Source organism: Littorina saxatilis, linkage group LG14 (assembly GCF_037325665.1).
Source record: "Littorina saxatilis isolate snail1 linkage group LG14, US_GU_Lsax_2.0, whole genome shotgun sequence".
In the NCBI taxonomy this organism is placed as follows: domain Eukaryota; kingdom Metazoa; phylum Mollusca; class Gastropoda; order Littorinimorpha; family Littorinidae; genus Littorina; species Littorina saxatilis.
In genome coordinates, this window is record NC_090258.1 from 39,881,141 (window position 1) to 39,893,640 (window position 12,500).

The following is a 12,500-nucleotide window of genomic DNA, read 5'->3' on the forward strand; positions in this document are numbered from 1 at the left end:
TGTGACACGTAAAAACCTTGGTCATTCTGGCAAAAGTGCAGGTGGCTGATGACACATAAACACGCACAAATTTGGGTAGCACGACTCTATTGTTGCTGTTAATTTTCCACTGGGAAGAGACCACCCGAAGTTCACAGCAATGCCATTATGAAGTAATGAAAAAGAAAAAAAATCATCATCACCACTATCAGCAGTAGCAGCAGACAAAGATTATTCATCACAGACGTGAGGCAACCATGACTTTTTCAAACACCATGCAGCTGTAAAATATAACAGTCTCTTGCTCCTTTCTCTTGCGCTTAATGACAAAACAGATGGCATCCTGCTGGTCCTCTTGTTGCCATAGCAACACTCGAAGCTTGTCACCCATCCAGCTCTGACCCAGATACACTGCTTGTAGGTCCTGTAATACAGATACAGTAACATTGTATTATCGACCCAGATACACTGCTTGTCGTTCTTGTAATACAGATACAGTAACATTGTATTTCTGACCCAGATACACTGCTTGTCGTTCTTGTAATACAGATACAGCAACATTGTATTACCGACCCAGATACAGTGCTTGTCGTTCTTGTAATACAGATACAGTAACATTGTATTTCTGACCCAGATACACTGCTTGTCGTTCTTGTAATACAGATACAGTAACATTGTATTACTGACCCAGATACAGTGCTTGTCGTTCTTGTAATACAGATACAGTAACAGTGTATTACTAACCCAGATACACTGCTTGTTGTTCCTGTGACAAAGATACAGTAACATTGTATTACTGACCCAGATACACTGCTTGTAGTTCCTGTGACAAAGATACAGTAACATTGTATTACTGACCCAGATACACTGCATGTAGTTCCTGTGACAAAGATACAGTAACAGTGTATTACTAACCCAGATACACTGCTTGTAGTTCCTGTAATACAGATACAGTAACATTGTATTTCTGACCCAGATACACTGCTTGTCGTTCTTGTAATACAGATACAGCAACATTGTATTACTGACCCAGATACACTGATTGTCGTTCTTGTAATACAGATACAGCAACATTGTATTACTGACCCAGATACAGTGCTTGTAGTTCTTGTAATACAGATACAGTAACATTGTATTACTGACCCAGATACACTGCTTGTCGTTCCTGTAATACAGATACAGTAACATTGTATTACTGACCCAGATACAGTGCTTGTAGTTCTTGTAATACAGATACAGTAACATTGTATTACTGACCCAGATACACTGCTTGTCGTTCCTGTAATACAGATACAGTAACATTGTATTACTGACCCAGATACACTGCTTGTCGTTCCTGTAATACAGATACAGTAACATTGTATTACTGACCCAGATACACTGCTTGTCGTTCTTGTAATACAGATACAGTAACATTGTATTTCTGACCCAGATACACTGCTTGTAGTTCCTGTGACAAAGATACAGTAACATTGTATTTCTGACCCAGATACAGTGCTTGTAGGTCCTGTAATACAGATACAGTAACATTGTATTACTGACCCAGATACAGTGCTTGTAGTTCCTGTGACAAAGATACAGTAACATTGTATTTCTGACCCAGATACACTGCTTGTAGGTCCTGTAATACAGATACAGTAACATTGTATTACTGACCCAGATACAGTGCTTGTAGTTCCTGTGACAAAGATACAGTAACATTGTATTTCTGACCCAGATACAGTGCTTGTCGTTCCTGTAATACAGATACAGTAACATTGTATTACTGACCCAGATACACTGCTTGTCGTTCTTGTAATACAGATACAGTAACAGTGTATTACTAACCCAGATACAGTGCTTGTAGTTCCTGTAATACAGATACAGTAACAGTGTATTACTGACCCAGATACACTGCTTGTCGTTCTTGTAATACAGATACAGTAACATTGTATTACTGACCCAGATACACTGCTTGTCGTTCTTGTAATACAGATACAGTAACATTGTATTTCTGACCCAGATACACTGCTTGTCGTTCCTGTGACAAAGATACAGTAACATTGTATTACTGACCCAGATACACTGCATGTAGTTCCTGTGACAAAGATACAGTAACATTGTATTACTGACCCAGATACACTGCATGTAGTTCCTGTGACAAAGATACAGTAACATTGTATTACTGACCCAGATACACTGCTTGTCGTTCCTGTAATACAGATACAGTAACATTGTATTACTGACCTAGATACACTGCTTGTCGTTCCTGTGACAAAGATACAGTAACATTGTATTACTGACCCAGATACACTGCTTGTCGTTCCTGTAATACAGATACAGTAACATTGTATTACTGACCCAGATACAGTGCTTGTAGTTCTTGTAATACAGATACAGTAACAGTGTATTACTGACCCAGATACACTGCTTGTCGTTCTTGTAATACAGATACAGTAACATTGTATTACTGACCCAGATACACTGCTTGTCGTTCCTGTAATACAGATACAGTAACATTGTATTTCTGACCCAGATACACTGCTTGTCGTTCTTGTAATACAGATACAGCAACATTGTATTACTGACCTAGATACACTGCTTGTCGTTCCTGTAATACAGATACAGTAACATTGTATTACTGACCCAGATACAGTGCTTGTCGTTCTTGTAATACAGATACAGTAACATTGTATTACTGACCTAGATACACTGCTTGTCGTTCCTGTAATACAGATACAGTAACATTGTATTACTGACCCAGATACAGTGCTTGTCGTTCTTGTAATACAGATACAGTAACATTGTATTACTGACCCAGATACAGTGCTTGTAGTTCCTGTGACAAAGATACAGTAACATTGTATTTCTGACCCAGATACACTGCATGTAGTTCCTGTGACAAAGATACAGTAACATAGTATTTCTGACCCAGATACAGTGCTTGTAGGTCCTGTAATAAAGATACAGTAACATTGTATTTCTGACCCAGATACAGTGCTTGTAGGTCCTGTAATAAAGATACAGTAACATTGTATTTCTGACCCAGATACACTGCTTGTAGTTCCTGTGACAAAGATACAGTAACATATTATATTACTGAACCAGATACACTGCTTGTATAGTTCCTGTGACAAAGATACAATAACATTGTATTACTGACCCAGATACACTGATTGTAGTTCCTGTGACAAAGATACAGTAACATTGTATTACTGACCCAGATACACTGATTGTAGTTCCTGTGACAAAGTCAAAGATACAGTAACATTGTAACATTACTGACCCAGATACGCTGATTGTAGTTCCTGTGACAAAGATACAGTAACATTGTATTACTGACCCAGATACACTGACTGCTTGTAGTTCCCCTGACAAAGATACAGTAACATTGTATTACTGACCCAGATACACTGACTGTTTGTAGTTCCCGTGACAAAGCAGTATATTGTCTTGACACCTGATATATACTATTCAGAATGCGCCAGGTCAATTTATGTCAAATTATAAATGAATGAACTTGCATTTATAATCATGCATAAAATATCTGTTTTAATCTTGCTGGGAAAAAAGTACAATAGACACTGTCGCCCGGCCCTGTGTTCGGAAGACATATATATATATAAAAGTAGCCTAGTTCAGTTTCCCGTCACATAGCAGAGATTTTCAATAACAGCTCGTACAGTGTGCCTTCTAGTCACGAACCAAAAGTGGGAAGTTGCTGGCGTCTGGCTCTAGTCTAGGTAGCCTCCCTTTCTTGACGGCGGAATGCACTGCGTCACTGCAGTAACGGATGTAGCTGGCATTGTTGGTGTGATTGTTGTGATCAACGTCACTCTCTGCTACCATGACGTCATAGCTGGAAGCTGACAGGGGCACCTGCTTACAATCATTTGGAAGTCAGTTAAAGGCACAGTAAGCCTCCCGTAAACCATCACAGAGCTCCCCGAGCGTCTAAATACAGTACAAGCATACTTCCATTTGAACGCTCACCGAACGGGAACATCCTGGCTGCTTTCTGTCGAGCGTGAGAGCGTAATTTTCCAAGAATTTATTTTCGTAGACTTGTTCCGTTAACAACAACGGCGCCTCGTTTTTGCGCTAGACCTAACTTTTAAAATCTAAATAATAAATTGACAGCTTGTTACACAAACATTCTTTAATCATAAAAGAATTCGTTTTTCATCAAGACAAGATCAGAACAATTCGAAGTTGTGAAAGTTAAAAAAAAGAAAAGCCCGGAAGCAGGGTCACGCAAGGGTCGTAGCAGACGACGGCCGGTTTATCAGTGCAAATCGCCGTTCCTCTCAACAGTCAAAAGCCATCGCTAGAGTTCTTGTGAACCACAGCCGTTGTTTCGTGCATAAAAAAACGTGCTATTGTAGATAAGCTCACGTCGAGTCGCATTCAAATGACTAACTATGACGACTGCATTGTGAAAAGGGAAAACTGGATCACACGGGTTCACGATGGCTCAGGGGTAAGATAAACCACGCAAAAATAAATTCTTTGAAAATTGTTCGCTCTTTACGGAGGGCACCTAGGATGTTCTCAATTGGTGAGTGTTTAAATGAAAGGGTGTTTGTACTGTGTGTAAAAGCCTGACCGTATCTGTGATGGTTTACGGGAGGCTTACTCTGCCTTTAATCATAATGACAGGTTTAAACTAATCTAACCACTTAGGGTGTTTTGTCTTTCTGAACAGAAAGTGACAAAATGACACATTTTCAGAAAAATAACACCCAAAACATCAGGTGCAGCAGTCTAAAAAGATAAATACAAAGATACTAACATAGATTAATTGAATATTAAGGAGTATAAACATTAATTTGGTAAATGAATAAATAAACAAGTGAGGTAAGGCAGAATTACTAAATTTAGTCAAGCTGTTGAACTCACCAAGACAATACAGCTTCGTCAAATTCCCGCGAGAAGGAAATCGCTCACTTTTCATGTGCAAAACGAAGTGAAATTGACAAGCCAGAATAGCGCGGTAGTGTATTGCGCTAAGCAGGAAAGCGCGCTTTTCTGTATTCTTTTTAATTTTCTGAGCTTGTTTTGAATACGACATATTATATCTATATGTTTTTAAAATCAGGAAATGATAAAGAATAAGATCAAATCATTTTTGGATTGATTTCATAAATTATAATCGTAGTACTAATTATTTATTTTTTGTTAATTTTGATCACATTTTAAGAGTAAACATGACGTATGTAATATTTTTAGATTCAGAATTTGATGAAGAATACGATGCAATCAATTTTAAATTGGTTTACGAAAAATCGAGTTTAATGACAACTTTAAAAAGCAAACTCATTAATTAATGTTTAAGCCTCCAAGCTGAAATGCAATACCAAAGTCCGGGCTTCGTCAAAGATTACTTGACCAAAATTTCAATTAATTTGGTTAAAAAATGAAAGCGTGACAGTGCCGCCTCAACTTTCACGAAAAGCAGGATATGACGTCATCAAAGACATTTATCAAAAAAATTAAAAACTCTTCTCGGGATGACATACTCAGGATCTCTCATGTCAAGTTTCATCAAGATCGAACTAGTAGGTTTCTCTGAATCGCTCTACACACACACACAGACAGACATATATACACCACGACCCTCATCTCGATTCCCCCTCTACGTTAAAACATTTAGTCAAAACTTGACTAAATGTAAAAATGATTAAATTATAAGTAAATACATAAAGACATGAACTAATAAATGAATAAATACACATTAAAAAACAGACATGCATGAACATACCTTTGACAATAGTTTTTAAAAAGACAACCCGTAAGAAAGAAGCAGAAACAAGCTAAGGGAGGGAAGAAAGAATCGCGAAGAATATGAAAGAAATAGATGGGCATAATATGTAAAATGTGACCCTCCACCACGAAATGTGTCGCATGTCACCTTTGCATGATTTTCATATTTGTACATTTTCATAAAGAGATTTTTATGCTCTATCCAGTGGTGAAAACCGTTTTAAAAAAGAGCAAAAACTGTTTGAGTTATAAGCCTGTGACTAAGGTGACCCTCACACTGTTACCAGACACTCCCCGGACTTATAATTAAGCCTAGCGCAGAACCGCGCGAGGTGACATGCGACTCATTTCGTGGTGGAGGGTCACAAATACACATACCCTGGGCACAGTTTTTGGCAACTCCACTGAAATCTTTTCTCTGAGTGTTGAGGTGTACTTGTTGACCAGCCAATCAGGCAATGTTGCAGATCGCCCCGTGTGTCTGTTGACGTAGACATATTTCAGGTTCAAGGTCGCTAACTCCTTTTCGTCCAGTTTGTTGATCAGTCGTGACTGCAGATTTAGCGATGTTCGACCAACACCGACAACCCGTGTATGAATCTGGAGAAAAAAAAGACATTGTATAGGTTCATTCATAACTTGAAATAATTATGCTGAAATATCCATATAATAAAATTTGGTGGGAAGAACAAACGCCAAACTCTCACTGCTTGCACATACAGACACAGTTTTTAGACAGAGACACACTCACACACACACACACACACACACACACACACACACACACACACACACACACACACACACACACACACACACACACACACACATATAATTATATATATATACCGTACTTTCCGGGTGACAAGGCGCTTCGTTATCTAAGACGCACCCCCTTCTTTTAAAAAACAAGAAGAGCAAACGCTCGATCAAGTCACTTTCGCAGTTCTGAATATTATATGAGGCATCAGATGGACAGGAAGAAATTGCTATTCACAACACAATACAGATGTAAATAATTTGATGTAAAGAATAATCCTATAAAGTTTGAATCAAATCCGATGAATAGTTTCAGAGATATGATATTTCAATTTTTTTCCTTCAAGACATACCTGTGACCTTGAAAAAGGTCAAAGGTCACCAAAGCAGACGTCAAAGTGTAGAGGTCACTGGGAGTCACGTTCACATAAAATTTGAGCCCGGTCACTTTTATAGTTTCCAAGAAAAGCCCAACGTTAAGTTGTGTGTTGCCGAACAGAAAAGGCTAGTTATCTCCCTTGTTTTTCTGATAACGTTCGTAAAAGGCTACAGATGTAAATACTTTGATGTAAAGAATAATCCTACAAAGTTTCAATCACATCCGATGAACTTTGTCAAAGATATAAAATGTCTAATTTTTCCTTTGACGCTGACCTGTGACCTTGAAAAAGGTCAAAGGTCAACGAAACCATCGTTAAAGTGTAGAGGTCATTGGAGGTCACGACTAAACAAAATATGAGCCGGGTCGCTTTGATAGTTTCCGAGAAAAGTCCAACGTTAAGGTGGTGTCTACGGACGGCCGGCTGGCCGGCCGGCCGGACAGACTAACACTGACCGATTACATAGAGTCACTTTTTCTCAAGTGACTCAAAAATTGTAATCCAGTCACCCATTGGACGCAGGGGGCCGATAGGGCGCACCAAAATGACCCAGTTTTTGCCATGAGGTGGTTCCCCTGTCATATCTGAGAGAGGAAACACTTCCTGCATCGGGGTCAGTGACCGGTCAGTGACCGAGTTTAACAGAGTGGAAGTCTGTGTGTGCAGCCAGATCAAAGGCAGGGCAGTACCTAGTAGCTGAAACATGCATTATCACAAGTTGTTTGACTGGTACTCAAGCGGTCTCTTTGATTTTTTTCGTATTTCATACACGGATTAGGCGCTTCGTTATACAAGACGCAGGGGTCGAACTCGAGGAAAAAAGTCGCGCCTTATGACCCGGAAAGTACGGTACATACACACACACAGACACACGATCACTACCCCTTCACCCATATATATTCTTGTTAGTTAGTTCAAATCAAATCAAATAGTTATAGTTATATTGCTACTTAGCCATAGCTAAGCTAGTTATTTAGTTAGTAACTGAATTACCGAGTAACTTAGTTAGTTATGGTTAAGTTGCATATGTTTGTGTATATATATATATATATATATATATGTTGTTTTTCAAATCAAGAATATGCCATGGGCACTTACTTTGTAGGGGAAACTTGCTCCCCGACGGACTTTCCAGAGGGCAGGCTCAAACTTTAAGCTGAGTCCAAAGGAATACATGCCAAAATGTTCATTCACAATCTGCGGATAGTCAATGAATCCTCTCTGCATTGGTAGCAGTCTGCCGGACTCAAACATCCTACACACTTTGTAAGGCATCAGCGTTTCTGTTGAAACAAAAGTGTAAAAATTGTCATAGATTAAGCACACACAAAAAATAGTCTGTTCACGGTAACATAGGCCAAAAAAATAGGGTCGGTAGGTCGGGATTTTTTTTTCTCCAAAAACATATTTTTCAGTTATTTTGCCAAAAAACAGACTTTTAATTTTTTTTTTCTTTTTTTTTCCCCCAAATGCCAAAAAAAAGCCTAGGGTCGCGCGAAAAAATAGGGTCGGTCGAGATACCGTAAACAGACTTTTTTTTGCCTTAGGTTCCAACATATGAACAATTGTGTAAGAAGGGAGGAAGGTATGCAGAATAAATGAAGCAATGATAGAAGGATATAAGCGAAGGCAGGATTGAGGAACAGAGAAATTCATTCACAAAACAAATGAGAGACGAGAGTCAAGGGTTGGGAAGGTACGGGTGAGAGTGTGAGAGAGAGAGAGATATAGAGAGTGTGTGTGAGAGAGAGAAAGAGAGAGAGAGAGGTACGTATAGAGACAAGCAACACTCAGTAGAGCTGAGCATAGAGAGGTTTCTCCCACAGTATTTATTTCCAGAAGAGAACAGACAGCTATAGGGATACAGGAGAAAGGAAATGTGTTAAAAAGAAAAGAAAAACACACGCACACACACACACACATACACACACACACACACACACACAGAACAACATCAACAAATAAAATTAAAACTAAGTAGCATAAAACTGTAAACACAACACTTTTTTTTACATCAACCAACCTGATCGACCAAAATCATTGTAAGAAATTTCCTTGAAGTGCGTCCATGCTTGCGAGTGATCTGGTGATACTTCCACTTGTACTGGTTCTACTGCTGTCATTGCTGAAATTATGGTGATCTAAGGATGATCTGCAACACCATACAGAGGGAAAAAATTTCTTGTACACATAAAACAAAATTTAATCATCACTTATTGTTTTACATTGCCTGTATCATGTGTTTTGAATTCTTATGAGATGTGTTTGTTTTCTCCTCGATTTTGTTTCATTGAATTGCTTATTTCTTCTTTATTTTTTTATGAATTTTAGTTTTTTCTTCGTCAATACGATTTTCAAAAAATAATGTAAAGAAAGTAAAAAGGAAAGTAAAAATAGGCAACAACGAGCACTTTTGACGAGGGGACCTAACTGGGGTTACTACACCCCAATCAACCGGATGAACAGAGTTGTCTTTCTTTAACCGCAACAAAAACTATCCTGCCATGGGCATGTCACGACCATTAATTTTGACGGTTGCTCTCTCCACACAATTGTCCTGAACATAGTCGTTATATCTACAAAATGTTGTGAAGAATTAGCATTTTGACCTTTTCTTGTCATCACTAGATAATAAGATAATCACAGCTGACACATTTACACACAATCGGGCAGAACTGGCAAAAGCTAGACCACGACTGTTCGGCCGACATTTTTTGCAAGTTCGGGTCTATTCAACTAATTTGCACGGTATACTCTCTGGGTACAAGTTCTAACATTGACCCAAAAAAAAAGCCATCTACAGTGCTTTTCTCACAAAAAAAGCGTGGGGCTTACTTATTTGATCCTGAAGATACGCAGAAATTGGCACAAAATGTCTTGGTTCTTCGATGTCGTCGTCTGCTCTGCCTTGGCGAAGTTTGCACTCTGACAGAGTAGACTCCCTTCCACGGACATGCGGTGCGCATGAACCGGTCCGGCGGTAGGGTGCCGATGCACCCCTCTCGGGAAAATGAAGAAAAGTGTGCGTGTGACAGTGTGTGTGTGTGTGTGTGTGTTTACACCAACGCTTTGTTTTTGATAGCGTGGATGCGTTCGTTTTACTTGATCATTTAGTTTGATTCGTCTGTTGGTTTTACAATAGTGGTGCGCGTTTGTTGAACAATTAATAGTAAATTATTCGGTCTTGATGACTTATTAGGATAAGATAAAGATATATTTTCAGAAAACAATGACGATGTGTTGGACAGTTTGGTTGTGACTGCAAATTAAACTGAAATCAGTGGTAATTACAGAACATCAAACGTTGCGGCCGACAATATAGGCCTACCACGAAATAATATAAACCATTTAAAGTTCCGTATTAGACGAAAATAATTGCAATTTACGTGACTGCATAAACATGCATGGAAATGTAAACAAGTTGTTGCTCCGCCCTAACTATAGGTGCGCCGTGCTTTATAATGTGAGTGTTCAGTTTGCTGCGCGGTTTATTCGAATAAGGGTGAAACACCCCAGACGAGTTGCCCAGAGCGGCTCGCCACGGGTCGCCCGCAGTGCGAATGACAGAAAGCCGTTTCTTAGGGCAGTGCAGGAAAGCGCTCGCGAAGCACTCGGCGAGCGGCTTTGGTATACTCGCCCACCGCGCGCTGCGTAATCCAAGATGGCGGCGGTGTTTACACTGCGATGCCGTGTAGCGTGTTGCGATCTTCTCGGCGTGGTTTTCGACGTAACCGAAGGGATCCACCGCTTTTCAAGGTTCAGGGACTACCCCAGCTAAATTTCCCATCATAACCACGTTCTCTCTGACGATTTCACTGACCGAATCGTCTACTAGTTTAAGAAGTACAACTTTTTTCATATCTCGCAGCAATCGTGCTTTCTTCGTCGCCTTCATGAAGCGATTTGCCTCGTTGTGAGCCCGGTGCTGGCATAGACCAATCCAGAGCGACTTTTCTCTGAGCGGGCTATTGTGATTCTGAGCAACGCATGGCTGGACTCAACACACCTGTAAATCATTGTCGATGCAAGGTGAAGGACAAAGGGGAACGCTGTCCCAAAACACGCAGCAAACGTATCGACGCAGAATATAATGCGGAATGTTCTCGTCCACAATTCTTGGTCCTGCACCGCTGAAGTCAGCAGGTAGGGTATGTGTAGTGTGTGTGTGTGTCTGTGTCTGTGTGTGAAGGGTGTGTTTGTCTGTCTGTCTGTCTGTCCGCTGTCTGTATGCGCGTGTGTCCGACTGATGCGTCTGTGGCGGACAGAACTTCAGAGACAGAGCTTCGTCGAGTCGTCGTTGGTGTTGTTGTTGGTTGTTTGTCTGTTTGTTGTTGTTGTTTGTTGTTGTTGTTGTTGGTGGTGGTGGTGGTGTCGTTGTTGTTGTTGTAGCTAGGCTGTGGCGGACAGAACTTCAGAGACAGAGCTTCGTCGAGTCGTCGTTGTTGTTGTTGTTGTTGGTTGTTTGTCTGTGTTGTTGTTTGTTGTTGGTGTTGTTGTTTGTTGTTGGTGTTGTTGGTGGTGGTGGTGGTGTCGTTGTTGTTGTTGTAGCTAGGCTATGGTTACGTTGTCGTTTCAGTCATGTTCCTGCTATTTACACCCCCGGTATAGGGGTGTGTATAGGATTCGGTCGATGTGTTTGTTTGTTTGTGTGTTTGTGTTCGCATATAGATCTCAAGAATGAACGGACCGATCGTCACCAAACTTGGTGAACAGGTTCTATACATTCCTGAGACGGTCCTTACAAAAATTGGGACCAGTCAAACACACGGTTAGGGAGTTATTGGTGGATTAAGATTCTACAAGGACTTATAGAGGGACATATTAATGGTCAAAGGGAAATAACCTTCTCAGTTGGTGGCAGTGAGAATGGTAAGGACGGGGGTGTTTTTTCTACCTCGGAGGAATTTCTTGTTTTATTTCTTTTCTGATACTGTACTAAATGAGTTTGGTATAATAATAATCATTGATGTGCTGTGGTGAAAAACCCATCGCCAGACAGACTTACTGAACTAAAATGTGACCCTCCACCACGGAATGAGTCGCATGTCACCTTTGCATGATTTTCATATTTTTACATTTTTCTAAAGAGTTTGTTATACTCTATCCAGTGGTGAAACCCGTTTTAGAAAAGAGCGAAAACTGTTTGAGTTATTAGCCTGTGATTCAGGTGACCCTCACACTGCAGGTCCGGACCCAGGGGGGGGTTCCAGGGGTTCCGGAACCCCACCCCTGGAAAAAGCATGTACCTTGCTTTGAGTGTTGTTGTTTGTTTTACTAGTTTTAGCACCAAAACAATGCTGCTCTTAACCCTCAAAGCAAGGCCCAGAATGCACCAGATCATATCGCACAGATTTTAACCGTTTTTCAAACATTTTCCGGGGGAGCATGCCCCCGGACCCCCGCGCGCTTGTGGCTTCGCCACTTCGCTGATTTGCCCCCCAAAAAAAGGAGGAACCCCCCCCCCCCCCCCTTACAACTCATTTGGTCCGGCCCTGCACTGTTACCAGACACTCCCCGGACTTTAGCGCAGAACCGCGCGAGGTGACATGTGACTCAGTCATTTCGTGGTGGAGGGTCACAAATGTTCTAAACAGATAGGCTACATGGCGTGTTAATGTGTTCGCGTGGTTTGGTGTTGGT

The 12,500-nt window shown here is 40.5% G+C and overlaps 2 protein-coding genes across 2 annotated transcripts in view; one reads left to right on the top strand and one right to left on the bottom strand.

The window, feature by feature from the left end:
- LOC138947752 (uncharacterized) overlaps positions 1 to 9,831 on the bottom strand; it is a 10,910-nt gene extending 1,079 nt beyond the window's left edge. The window contains exons 1-6 of the mRNA XM_070319306.1: positions 9,696 to 9,831; positions 8,884 to 9,012; positions 7,959 to 8,143; positions 6,100 to 6,321; positions 3,664 to 3,837; positions 1 to 403 (exon numbers count right to left, since the gene is read on the bottom strand). The exon at positions 1 to 403 is cut by the window's left edge and continues 1,079 nt beyond it. Coding sequence (XP_070175407.1) covers positions 218 to 403; positions 3,664 to 3,837; positions 6,100 to 6,321; positions 7,959 to 8,143; positions 8,884 to 8,983 — 867 coding nt within the window. The 5' untranslated portion in view covers positions 8,984 to 9,012; positions 9,696 to 9,831 and the 3' untranslated portion in view covers positions 1 to 217. The remainder of the gene's footprint in view (positions 404 to 3,663; positions 3,838 to 6,099; positions 6,322 to 7,958; positions 8,144 to 8,883; positions 9,013 to 9,695) is intronic.
- Positions 9,832 to 10,847: 1,016 nt separating this feature from the next.
- The window catches only part of LOC138947753 (uncharacterized), a 14,215-nt gene continuing 12,562 nt past the window's right edge, over positions 10,848 to 12,500 (top strand). Inside the window, exon 1 of the mRNA XM_070319308.1 lies at positions 10,848 to 11,003. The gene's annotated coding sequence lies outside the window, so the exon portion shown is untranslated. The remainder of the gene's footprint in view (positions 11,004 to 12,500) is intronic.